Source organism: Archocentrus centrarchus, chromosome 15, assembly GCF_007364275.1.
Source record: "Archocentrus centrarchus isolate MPI-CPG fArcCen1 chromosome 15, fArcCen1, whole genome shotgun sequence".
NCBI classification, from domain to species: Eukaryota; Metazoa; Chordata; class Actinopteri; order Cichliformes; family Cichlidae; genus Archocentrus; species Archocentrus centrarchus.
Window position 1 is genome coordinate 21,703,945 of NC_044360.1, and position 13,938 is coordinate 21,717,882.

The 13,938-nt window shown below is 39.1% G+C and overlaps 2 protein-coding genes across 2 annotated transcripts in view; one reads left to right on the forward strand and one right to left on the reverse strand.

Moving 5' to 3' along the window:
* LOC115793596 (netrin receptor UNC5B-b-like) overlaps positions 1-6,798 on the reverse strand; it is a 17,626-nt gene extending 10,828 nt beyond the window's left edge. The window contains exon 1 of the mRNA XM_030748645.1: positions 6,786-6,798. Within this exon, the coding sequence (XP_030604505.1) occupies positions 6,786-6,798 (13 nt within the window). The remainder of the gene's footprint in view (positions 1-6,785) is intronic.
* A 641-nt stretch (positions 6,799-7,439) lies between these two features.
* The window catches only part of LOC115793003 (calcium uptake protein 1, mitochondrial), a 28,580-nt gene continuing 22,081 nt past the window's right edge, over positions 7,440-13,938 (forward strand). The window contains exons 1-4 of the mRNA XM_030747691.1: positions 7,440-7,472; positions 8,225-8,389; positions 9,452-9,644; positions 11,412-11,574. Of these exons, the coding sequence (XP_030603551.1) occupies positions 8,226-8,389; positions 9,452-9,644; positions 11,412-11,574 (520 nt within the window). The 5' untranslated portion in view covers positions 7,440-7,472; position 8,225. The remainder of the gene's footprint in view (positions 7,473-8,224; positions 8,390-9,451; positions 9,645-11,411; positions 11,575-13,938) is intronic.

Consider the following 13,938-nt stretch of genomic DNA (forward strand, 5'->3'; position numbering starts at 1 on the left):
CAATTACTTTTATTTTGTAATCCAAGTATGTACCTCCATTACATATAAGTAGTTGTAATAGCAGATGATAATTCAAATGATGAAAATTTTTGAATTATAGATTTTTTTTTAATTCAAAAGAGGCTTACTTGCATTTACCTGCAAATGTGATAATGAAGGACTGTTCATTGGTTTGTGATCAGACTGAACCCTTCCTGGTGCTACTAATTACAGGGTTGCCATGTGGGTGGGGAAACATGGCACCTCACCAGTGCTGTTTTTCCCCTAAGGTTCTCTCTTATTTTTTTTCTCTTTTATTCAGATGAAAGGTGTATATTTTTCATTTATACAGAACACACAGTAAAACAGAGCAGAGTAGAACCACAGATAAATGTATTTATGCCACATAGATATGAAGGGGAAGCAAATTTTGGTCTTGACTACCTCATTTGTCTGCAAAGTTGGACAGAACAAATGACCAGGTTGGTGTAGTGTGGCTCACTGATTTTATTCATGATAATGTCCCAATGTCCTTTCCAGAGTTCTTATCTCTACAAGCTTTAGACTTCCCAGTTGAAGATTACATAGACCGGGAATAACTTTCCCTTTAAAAATGTTTCTTTTTCACTTGGTAGATGTATCTCAAAGATTTAAGCAAGCATTATTTAACTGGTCCTCAGCTGGCAGCTAGAAGTCAAAGAGATCAAGAAATTTAAATCTGTGTTTTATGTTCAGCCCATTGTTTTATTTAATTTCATCTGGCAAATGCATGTGGATTATGTGTTGTGCTTTTCTGAACTTGACTTTATTATTTCAAATCATGTTTTTATTTTGCAAAAGTGTTATTGCTCCATATTTTGCAGTGTAGTAATACACCTTACTACCTTTGTTTCCAAAAGTGAATAAAAACCAAGGCACCACTGAGAAGTAAAATCACTCCAAATTCCTTAAGATACAGTAAAGGGAACACTCTGTCATAGTTGTAAGTAGGGCTGCAACTAAAGATTATTTAGGTAGTCGCAGATTCTGTCAATTATTTTATCGATTAGTTGATTAGTCAATGGTTATTTCAATCTTACCTCACCTGTTCAAGCCTGCCCACCTGCTAACATCACTTTGTTGTCTCTTCTCACAATTAAAATAATGACCCATAAAAATACGAGTTTGAAACTAATCAAATGTGTTTTTAACATTAATGTGACCATGACAGTAAATCTCAAATAAACAAAAGTGAATGCAATTTTTATTTTTAAATTAAAATATAATGTGCAAATAAATAAAAATGGCCTCTTCCCAAAAGTTCAAATAAGGCTTCAAATTAAATCAAAAAGATTTTAAGAGGTTTACTACTCAGAATGAACTCTAATATTAATGCCAGGAAAAAAAATAGGAGCCAACGTATCTGCTCCTATTGTCCTTCACTTGTTAGCTAACGTAACTGAAATGGTGCTGCTTAGCAAACATATTCCAGCTTGTTTCCGACAGGTAAACGAACAGAAACATTACTATACAAACATTAACACTAACTGTCTAAGACTTATCCAGCCAGAGCTGACGTCACAGCTCCAGGGTGCCGGTGTTTTAACCGCTCAGCATTGCAGTGATGCTGCCGTGGAAGGAAAGCTCTGCATTCAACTTTATTTTGTTTTTTTGTAAAATGCTTCCACACTCTTGACAGTCTGTCTCCATTTTCTTTCATTTTCTCCACCCTCCTCTGGTGTTGTTGTTATTGGCAGACAATGGAGGCAATACTGCCCCCATATCTTCCTCTAGTGTATTGCAGCTACAAAATCACATGATAAGTGGAACAAAATTGATGAATAGGTTATAAAATAAGACGCTTCGACGCTGATATTCCACGTCGACTAATTTTTGTAGTCGACGTCATCAATTACGTCAGTGAATCGTTGCAGCCCTAGTTGTTAGAGTCAGCAGTGCCCAGATATCATTTGCTGCAACACCACTCCCAAGGTGGTGTCACCACATTCCTCTCATCACAGTTTTTTTTTGTTTGGCTTTGTTTTGTTATGTTAAGCTGTACATTGGAAAATTTCAGGGTATTAATAACTGCTATACAGTCTCTGTTGTGAAAAGGCAAAAATGAAGTGAGTGAAAGCCTGTCCTCTTTGGTAGCTGTAACTTAGCAGCAGAGCAAATAGTGCTCTAGCCAGGACGAACTTACCTGCCATCAGACTGGCAGATGTTTGGAGTCAGTCAGCATCTGTTCATCTTTGGTTTTAGACTAATTACCAATTAGTGGTTTTCCACTGGCTTCTTGTGAGGATTTTGTTTGTTTTTTGATTTTTGGGGGTGGGGGTGGGGGGAATAACTGGAATTGATTACATCGGGTTTTGTTTAAGTGCTGTAAAAGCTTTCAGGTCTAAATCTGTTAACCTAGGAAGATACTGTAGCCACCCAGATGCTGTGCTAGCTATGGAGTATTAGTTGTTAAAGCCAAAGAAATCTAAATCGCTGTACCTAAAAATTGTTACCTAACTTTCCTGGGCATTTGCTACCATGCACCAGTCTCTTGTTTGGTGGTATCATGTCTTACTGACAGTAATTTGTACTCCTTGTTAAGCATGATGCAAAACTTTAACCCTTTTCCTTGCTTATTTTTTTTTCTCCTGGAAGATGTTTTTCCATGCAAAGCTGCTCAGTAATGGCAAATATGGTTATGATTATTTTGGTTTAATATTGAGATCACAGCCCTGTGACACACTGGCAGCCTGTCCAGGGTGTACCCACCTTTTTGCCCTATGGCAGCTGAGATAGGCTCCAGTCCCCCCACAACTCTGAATTGGATAAGTGGAAGAAAATGGATGGATGGATGGTTGAGATCAAAATTACATGCCAAAAGTGGGGTGTGTTAAATATTCAAAATTTTATTTTTAATAATATATTCATTTAAATGTAAATATAATTTACACACAAAATTTAATGTCAAAGAAACATAGTGGAGGTAGTGGGGGATACATGCCTGTCTGATTTGGACTTGCAAATATATTCAAAATGAGTGTCCCAGGCAGCAGCACTCTCACGCCTCAGGAAACTTGCATTCAAGCAACGTGGAGCTAGGGGATAGCTTACAACCATCCTACACCTTCATTGGACAGCCACAGATGGCACACTGGGCAACAGACCCTTAGTAATTGTGAGATGAATGAAGCTCACTGCTGACAGCTGTGACGATCCCTTTATAGGTTCACCTTTGGAGACCTCATTTCAGCTTTTAGATCGCTTTAGAGACAAGAGATTAAGGGAGACTGAGCAACTAGGCTTGTGATGTTGCCAAATGCGGCCCAAACCTAAACTATCGTCCGCCATATTTGTTTGTCTGTTCAGAGCTGGTGTTTATAATTAGCACAAGCCTACACACAGAGAGATCTCTGATCAAGGTAAACATTTCATTCGGGTCATATTTTTTTCTTTTAATCAGGTATAAAGAATTGAAAAGAATCAAGAGAAGGCTCTGGGAAAATTAAAACAAAAAAAGGGAAAAAGTTTTAACACTGATTTGAAACTGACAGCTGGAGAAGTGCTTTGACAGCCACCTGTGCTAAGACTGCATATATGTTTATAACAAACTCTATATATTTATAACAGAAAATAAAGCAAATCATGAGAATCAATATCATAATTGTACAATAATATAATTATAGCCCTCTGTACCTCATAGGCCGCGGCCAGCCGCCATGTATCTACTACTGTTTGTACAAACGTTCCTGTACCGACTTTGTTTTAACATTTTAATAATATCAACACTTATAAATAAAAAAATCAGGAATAAAAAAGAATTTTTGTAATTAATTATTTTGCAATAGTTAACATTTTTACCCCAGAGTCCCTTCAGACGCACTGGCTGGCGTAATGTGCAGGCTGTGATCACTGTTTATCTTATAATGCGGCTGTGGAGCATCCACAACTGTTTACTCTGGAGGAGGCTGAAAAACTTTATAAAAGGAGTCCATTGCAGGTCAATGAGTAAGAGAAACTCACTTCTGTCCGATGACAGCAGTACTGAGGTGAGTTGTTGAGGACTTCTCCGTCAGTAGGACTTCTGTGTTTGTGCAGTTAGCTATGGTTAGCCGGTGTTACTGAAGGTGTTATTCAAGGTGGATCTAATGTTGTCAACGACTTCGACACTGACCGAATAAACTCTCATATGATCTGAGAATGTAATCAAACTGTTTATCAGAGGGAAAGTGATATATATATATATATATATATATATATATATATATATATATATATATATATATATATATTTATTTATTTTTTTTTTTTAAGGACACTTGGGCCTAACATTAGCTGGTACACAGTTAGCTTATAACCAGCTGTTGATTAGCTGGCTCCTGTCAGCTGTCTGAAGGGTTGCAGGGCTGATGGGGTGAAAATCAGTAACTGTGACAATATTGGGAATAAATAAGCATCTTTATGTATTTTTATGCCAGAGCTGTCAAGGGATGAACTCACATGTTATTGTAGTATTAGAGTATTGAGTATAAATACATTGAACTAACAGAGTACCTCTGTGAATGGGATCTAAATAATGTTTCACAAACATTTCTGAAATCAGCAGACAGCCATTCTGATTCACTGACCCTTATTTTTCTCCATTTATCATCAGATTGAACTCAAGTTATCACCATCCACACTAGGGCTGCAATGGTTAGTTGACATTGTCGGCAGTAGTCGACAGTAAAAATAGTTGGTGACGAATTTAATTGTTGATAAGAGTCATATTTTTTATTACTGATGATTTTTTTTTTTAAGTGAGTGAGACGTCTTCCTGTCCGTCTTGCTCTGACAAGCTTCACACATGCAACGGCATGTTTAGTCATGGCGGCTACTGGTGAAACTGTGCAACTTTGTTTTACAGGGAAGAAAAAGTATTATATATATATATTTTTTTTATGGTTGGAAAATGGACCGTTAAATTTATATCAGCAGCAAACCTGATTAAAATTTTTGAATGACTTATCCATCTAATCTGTGTTTACTACCACATTTTAAATAACCTTATGCTAAATGTAAAAGCTGAGAGCTAAATAAGTGCCATTTCATAATTATGTGATTCGTAATCCGATTAGTCGACTAATCGTTTCAATAGTCGATGACTAATCGACTATCAAAATAGTAGTTAGTTGCAGCCCTAATCCACACTGACTCAGTGACTCACAGCATTGATGCTCACCTCTGTTTTTGTAGGAAATCGATGAATTCTGTACTTCTGATCCATCCTGGGATCAATGGAAGTCTTGCTGTTACTGCTGCAGTTGATGGCTCGGCAAAATCGAGCCCCTTTTGTGGTCATTCTCGCAGATATTCAGAAAACCTTTGGACACTCAATACAAAACACACTGAGCCTAACACCACAGCAGACAAATACAAATGGTGGCCCTAGAAGTCGTGTGATTTTCCCGGGGACATGTCGAAACGCGAGTTGCTCTGTAACCCTTAATCTCTTGGCTCTGGATCGCTGCTTATCTTAGCTCCAGCTGAACTTAGCATTGAGCTTTTTGGGGAGGCGTTAAAGCAAAATGCTCTAATGAAAATGTGTTGGATTCAAAAAATAAAGTGAGTGCAGTTTTGTGAAAATGAATGGAGCATAATGATTTATTGATTAAGGTAACTTATAGATAATAAAGAGTTAGATAACTCAGTGGAAAATAGCATTTGGGCAACTGCTGTTTTGATGAGTAGTTCTGATTTCAAAATGCTGTAAAGGTACTCAGAGGATGAACATGTGGGCACAGGTATGCACACTCACTGCCTCTCACACAGCTATTACTGGTATTGGTACAATACTGTGGTCTAAAACAATGTCATATGTATGTTAATGATGTCTCCTTTTGAAGATGTTTATATACTTTACATATACTCTAGTGCAGGGGTCTTCAACTCCAGGCCTCGAGAGCCCCTGTCCTGCAGGTTTTAGATGTGTCCCTGATCCAACACACCTGAATCAAATGGCTGAATTACCTCCTCAGTATGCAGTCAAGTTCTCCAGAGTCCTGCTAATGACTTCTATATTTGACTCAGGTGTGTTGAAGCAGAGACACATCTAAAACCCGCAGGACAGGGCTCTCGAGGCCTGGAGTTGAAGAGCCCTGCTCTAGTGAATACTGGGAAGGTATTAAAAAGGTCTCTGTAACACCAAGAACTTAGGCTTTCTTGTTACACTGTGAGTTTTGGTCTTGTCTGTTTCTGTTAAGTTATGGTGCCAATCCTTTAGCATCAGGCTTTCCCCATTCCCACAAAATATAATAATGTGCATGCGTGCTCACTGTTCCCTGCAGTCCCTATTGTCATGGGCTGCTGAACACTCCAATTAGCATATGACATGTCTTCTTTTTTTCTTTCTGCTGAGTCTGTTTGACAGTTGGTGCCTGAATTGTTAATAGGATATTGACAGGTGGTAGCTTTGAGCCTCAATGGGGCTAATTCCTCCATCATATAGTTTGAAAAGTGCACACATGGGAGCTACAGATACACACCAGTAGCTCCTTTCTTAATTGTTAATCATCTTTCCGTGACACTGAAGAATTAAGCAACAGTATAGTTAAAAATGAAGTTCTGGAGCTTAGCTGCGCTGGTGGCAATTAGTTTTATCCCTGATTTCTGTTGTTTATTAATTGATGTGTCTGACGAATCCAGGGCATTTCTACATTGACTTTTGAAGGGGCCATTTTGCCAATAGTGCGCTGTGAAGACGGATCCCAAGGGTGACCTGCCATTGTCCTAAGCATTGTCTGTTGAGATTATTGTTAATAGTTTTTTGGCTAAATTCTCCAAATCCTTACCTATGACTTCCATGGTTTATAATTGGACAAGGTAGGTGTTGAGTACTAGGGTATCTATGTGCTAGCTTTACAATGTTGAGAGGATCTTGCGGTATACTTCATCCATCTGCCTGATCCTTTATTTTCTTACCATCATATTTGACCAGGGTAACAGGGTGGGGCTGGCAGGGGTGGGTAACAGGGTGGGGCTGGCAGGGATGGGTAACAGTGTGGGGCTGGCTGGGGTTGGAGCCAACAACCAGTCACACTTAGATCCCCACCCATGGCCAGTTTAACAGGACAATACAATACCATTCAATTTTTTTTTTCAAGCAATTGTATTAAATTTCAGCAAATCCTAATTATGATTTCTGCCATAGTCAAGCATTCCTGTCCCACAGTGGAAACCTCATATGTGTGCTGCATGTTGGAATCAAAAATTTCAAAATATGGTACTACTATGACTACAACTCCAAAGACCAAGACAGATTTCTGTCTTTACCAACTTAACTAAGGCTATTAAGAAAGATAAGAGCACACACGTATAAGGATTCAGTTGCCCGATAAGTTTAATCAAAGAGCTTTAATAAGTAATAATTTTGTTAAAAAAGCTTAAATTTGTCACTAAATATACAGAGGTGGGTGTTAATAGGAGCTGAGCAGGAACCACAGAGGGTGGACCTTCACCTATGTGTTATTTTGACCCAGGTTAGTCTTCTTAGTAATCTTCTTTGCAACACATTGACTATGAAACCTGATTTGCACAGCCTCATCAGTACAGTTGTTTCAAGATTCAAGATTAATTTTAATTATCCTGCATTATGCAGGATGAATTCAGTATGTTCACAGCCTGAGGAAAGAAACTGCTCTGAAGTCTGATGATGCAGCAGCAGATACTTCTGTGTTGCTTGCCAAATGACAGCAGGGTGGATACTGGGCTGAACTCACTGATACCACTTGGTGGGTAGATGGGTGGTTGGGATATTCTCAGAGGTTTTAATTGCCCACAGCAGTCTTTCAGTTTCTGCTGTGCACATCCCATACCTGTTTGTGATGTTTCCAGTCAGGATGCTTTCATTGCTTCTCTTTAGAAGTTAATAAGAACTTGGCATATGTATTTGGTCTTTGATTTCCTTAAGAGCTTTCTGAGCTTTATTTATCGGTTGAGACCTGTCTGCTACTTAAACTCTGCAAAGCACTGATGTGGCCTCTAATCTGAGGTACCATTAATTGGCAATTTCTGAGACCGATAAAATTAATGAAACTATGTACAAAGGTGACAATTTTCATATCTTTTGTATTGACATAGTTAATGTGGAATTATTTAATAGTTTTTTAGAATACAAAATAGAAAAACCCATGAATGAGTAGCGTGTATCACACTTTTCTCTGTCATTGTACATACCAATACTACAAGAGTGTCAACTGTCTCTCTCACCTTTACTCTTGTGTGTCTGCAGGATGTTCCGCTTGCGGGCACTGTCCGCAGTTTCGGTGGGGCTCGCGCAGCTGTCTCGGCGTTATCACAGCGGGGCAGTGCGAGAGTCTGGCCGGAGAAGGCTGATGCTGGCAGCCCTAGCTGGGGTAACTGGTGTGTCTGCTAGTGCTGGACTGCTCTGGAAAAGGTAGGACAGGGCCCTTTTTTTTTTTTTTATACCCTTGTGCTTCATTTTACTGCTGTTAAAATAATGGTGGAATTGTTCCTGAGGAAGCAATTTGAAGCAAGCTGATATGTAAACAACTCTGTGATTTACTGGCAACCTGTTCAAGGTGCAGATTGCTTCTCGCCCAGTGTCACTTCAGATAGGCTTCAGGCCTCTCTGGTGTTGCTTAAAACAGTGTGACATGACTGGGTATTCAATTGAAACATGTTTTTTTTTTTTTTTTTCAGCTTTATTTTTTATGGATTTTCTGTCCCTTGAATGGCACACCTTTCTTTGGAGTGGTTTTTCCATCATGTGTTTAAACTCTAGCACTATCTGCTACAGACCCCATCCAGTGAACAGCGCTTGATGTTCAGTAAACTAGGATTTGCTTGTGGCCCAGTACTTAAAAGCAGTTTGACTTTTGAGCATGTTACATTTGATTCCCCAGCTTACTATGTTTTTTATGGCTATCCATTGCCTTAAAGGTGGGTGTTTAGTTAAGACAACGTGGTAGAGAAGGTGTTAACGTTAGAGCTCTATGGGGACACACTGACTGTGCTGCAGGAGGCAGACTGATGGATGGCGCCTCAGGGCATTTGAGACTGATGGGACGAGACTGTTCCAGGCCTTCACCCTAGGCTTCATTTTCAATGTGTCTCATTAAACTGAATTATTCAGCCTGCTCCAGACAGACCCAGCTATTTATTATTATTATTCCAATTTCAGTTTAGTCAGGAAAATAGTGAACTGGGAATATGCTGTGGTAAACCTCTCTGCATTGCACCGATGAGCAAAACACAGCACATAATCTCCTGCCTCTTTTGCCTTTCTATTTTTCAGTCTGTTTAGCATCATAGCTACTGTATGCAGTATGGTATGTAGCAAATGCAGTATGCTACATACCTTGCTACATTTATTTGGTACTAGAGGGACTAAGACATATTGCAGAACTTAACTATCTTGTCAGATAACATTGAGTTGTCCCCCAGGTATTGATCTGTTTCTGTAATCTGATAAGTTTTTTTTTTTTTGCAAAACCAGAGCTTATGCAGATGCAGGTTCTTCTGTTCGACACTCTGAACAGCCAGTTGGAGAGGAACCGGATTTTGGGAGACATGCAGATTCCGAAACAGAGTCAGAAAAATCCGTGGAGGCCAGCAGTGGAGATGATGATGAAAAAGATGAAGGTGGAGAGAAAAAAAAGAAGCAACGCTCTGGATTCCGTGACCGCAAGGTAATCAGTAAACAATAACCGTTCAGCCTTTCAGTCAGTCTTCCTATTTAATTCATCTCCAGAAGGGTGTTTTCAAACCCTACCCAATCAATTTCCAATATGCCAGAGGTAGTGTATTTTGACAGAATATTTACTGAGACACACAAATGTAATGGGGTAATCGGCATGAATAAATAACAGAAATATCCCGCTTCTATGATTTTTATTGCTGTTAATTAGGCAGCAGATGACAAAGGACAAGGGATAGAAAAGAAAGGATCTTTGATTTGATGCTAAGTGAGCACTATTTGCAGCACTGCATAATATTATCAGAAGAGTGAGGTTATTAAAAAACAAAAAAATAGAGGAAGAACTTTGAACAATTGAAGCCATTTTTTAAAATAATGTAAAAATTGCACGGTCACTCTGGTCTGAGGAACAGCCAGACTGCAAAAAGCATATAGATGTCTAAAGCCTGAGACTGTGTTTGAAGTGGTCCAGTGTTGAAGTTAAAAGTATATGTGGAATATACTGACAGATTTTGAATTCTTTGTATTTTATTCATTTTTTAAACTTTTTTTTTAAAGGTGATTGGGAGCTGGTGAATAATAACCACTCAAATGCAAAATTATGCAGCAGAAAGGATTTTTTTACTCTAATGTGCATGTTTGAAATTCAGTGGTGGCACTTTCTTAAACTGAGTGCCACTACTATCTCAGATGTTGCATAACAGTAACTGAAAATCTGAAATAAATATAATCAGTTCCTGGTGTGACTTGAATTTTACCTTCCTGGTTTTGTGTGTACAATTTTTCAAATAGAAAGAGAGAACATAAAAGGCTGAAAGCACAAAAGAAAAAGCCCAAGTCTCCGTCAGTGTGGGAAATGCTGAGATATGTAATCTGTAAATGTGACAAAATGAAAGCTAGAGAGAAATGACAGTGCAACCCAGGCTTTCCTCCAGTCACTCAATTCTCTCCCATTTTCACACAACTGTCTGATAAACTTTCATCCATACACAGTTGGTTGCCTCTGCTGGAGACATGCTGTTGGTGATTTCCCCAAAGACTATTACGGTCTGCTAAAAAGAGGGTACCAGCACTGACACATGTAATCATAGCTACTAAGTTGACGTGAATGTAGTTTGTCTGTGTAGCTGTTACTCACAAATTTTTTTGTCATAAAATTGAGCTTGATAGCAGTTTCAAAAAGTTGAAACTCTAAAATGCTTTTTACTTTGGCCATAGGAAGTTTCTGCAGTGTGCACAATCAATCATTGTCTCGCAAAATAACCACCTGTATGGATTACGGCTCAACATGGATTCTAAGCACTCGCCGCCCTGTCAGTTTCCTAGCTTTTCCACATCTGTTTGAAACTTTCTCCTGAAAAGTCAATGGCATTGCCAAAACAACAGTTGATGGGGGCTAATGTGTCGTGCCAATCTGATAGTCTGTAACCATTATTTATAGCTCTCCCATCATATTAACCTAGCAGTCAGACTGACCCTGAATGGGAAAACACTTGGTGTTCCTGACTTGAATTCGTGGCAGTTGAGTCAGGAGGTTAATATACCTCCCCATCAAGGATGACAAATTGGTTTCCTGCTGCCACCAGCTTTTTTGCTCTCACTTAATTCACTCTCACACATTATTTACTGTCTACACACATGATTGAAATATTGCTGTTTCTTTGATTTGATCTTGTTGATTTTTATGTATATTAGACATAAACATGTGCCTAAAGTGTAACGCTTGTGTTAATAATTTTGCTTTCTGGCTGGCTGGCAGGTGATGGAGTATGAGAACAGGATACGAGCCTACTCAACTCCAGACAAGATTTTCCGCTACTTTGCCACGCTGAAGGTCATCAATGAGCACGGCGATGCTGAGGTTTACATGACGCCTCAGGACTTCATACGCTCTATCACACCTAATGAGAAGCAGCCAGAGAGTGAGGTTCCACTCTTAATTCCACCACTTTTGCTTATTCTTTTTGCTCTTTTCTGGCATGCACTCCTTTCCATTAATGTTGTGGTATCTGCACACTGACTTCATGTGAAAGTGAGCGTATTTTCTGTAGTGCTGGATACAGCTGCCATACTAGGCTGGGCCTCATTTATCTAACACTTTCAGCACAGCACAAGTCTGAACGCATGCCTTCACATTACCAGATTGGCGTAAACAAGATTAGGACAGTGGAGTTCCTTTTATTGAGTTCAGCTCACTAAGAATACATGATTGTTTTGGAGAATGCCTTAAATGGCAGTAACACCCACTTTCAGTCCCCGTCTCACTGTCACAGTCTGCTCAAATTAATTTCACAGAAGTTTCTAAGCTGCTTTTTTTATGGAAAAAATATTATATGTGTTAAACAGGCTTTTTTTTTTTTTTTAATAACTGCATGCCACCACCGACACAGGCCCACAAACATCAGCGCACTAAAGGCTCTGTACACATGCCTTTAGCTGCCAGAGCTCTACAGAATCATATTTAGTTTCCTGCATTTGCTTTGGTCTACAATTTCATATCTATTACAGATTGAAATGTTTGTAAAAATATGTCTTTATGAAAGCCTTTATAACATTTGAGACAGAGGCTGCAACAGATCAAATTACTCCAGTAATGATTCCAGTCCATTGTTTTGGAAAACGTTAACGAAGCTGAAATTGGTTTGTTTTGCAACCAAGTGGCAACCTCCGGGGCTGAAAAATGAAGTCAGCACATGTTACTTAGTGTAGCACTAATATTTGTGTCTGATATAGTCCTGCAATCCACGGATGCAGGTTGCTAAGAAAGTTTGTTAACAGTAGCTGATAAATTTGCTTCCCACCCTTTTATCCAAATGTGATTTATTTTGGCTTCAAAATGTCAGTATTTCAGAACGGGGCTTCACAAACCAGTGGGCGACATCACATCTATCTCCATCTTTTATATACAGCCTGTGATTGGTTCTTGCTGTTTCTTTCTTCTAAGCTTAATACTGTCAGTATCAGACAGCAGCAAGATAAATTCAAAAGATTTTCCAAAGCAAGAAAATTGCACACATTTGCTCACATGGCAACAGTGGTAGCTTCAATAATTATTACTTAGAGTAAACTGCCCAGAGCACGGGGAAAGGCTCAATGAGCTAAGAGCACTTGATGTAGTATAGTTCACTTCAGAGAGATGAGCTCTCGGTTATAAGCTACAGTTTAATAACTGTTCCGTCCTTTTGCTAATGTGCATATGGATGGATTCCCATTATATCTACATACTGGACATAGCATCTCTAATTATCTAAGTAACTACCAAAATATATGCAGCCAGTTGACGAAACTCTAACCTGGAATATTATATGTCACTTGATGTACTGCCAAACCTGCCCTGTGCACATGATATCATGTTCGAAATGTGGCTTGCTCCATCAGTGTTGTGGGTATGTCAGCAGGAACATCAACATGACAGTGACTTAAATGACAGTGACTTAAATGGCAAAATGCGGTCACTTTCACAGATTGATGGAGCTAGCAATGTTATGTGTCCCATGTCTGAAAAGGGCAATGCTTTCACCCACTGACACACTCTGCTCTTTTATATGATTGTACTCCCTCTTTTGTTTCTTTGATCTGTCACAGTAAATATCAAGTCTGATTCTGCTCCTGAACCCCAAATACTGCCTGGAGATCTCACGTATATAGTTACAGTACTTACAGTATATGCAGGTTGTTTATGGTCATCACTTCACAGGGTAAGATGTTTCCATTAAGAAATGCTGAGATCAGGCCACTTAAATGGTAGCGCCTTACCCAGCACAACCCCCTCCCCTGTGCACCATTCAGGGACACCCAACTCACACCGTTCTGGACTTGTGATAGTTCATGCTATAATGATACTAGTATGAGAAGGGAGGGGTGGGAGGGCAGTCTAGTCGTGCTGTGTTTAGAAGTCACCACACAGCAGTTGGTGCATCAATTAACGGGTTCAAACAAGAACAGATCTCAGGCGTTGCACATGGAGCCAGTGAGAAATATTTGATCTACGGCCACAGGAGGGTTGTGAAGTTAGGAAGCTTAACTTGGCATAGATTTGTTTTAGCATCTCACTCGTCTTTATCTCTCATTACTATTCAACTCCAAAATTCAGTTAGAGTCACAGTCAAATTCTTGGTTTATTGTTACAGTGCATTCATTCATTGTAAAGGACTCCTGGACTGTATTAATGCAGGTTCTGCATGAATTATCATATAACAGATGAAAACTGCTGCCTCACACCAAAGTTAGATATATTTAGATTTATTGAAAAGTGTAACTGTTTTTGATGCAAAATGAAGAACTTA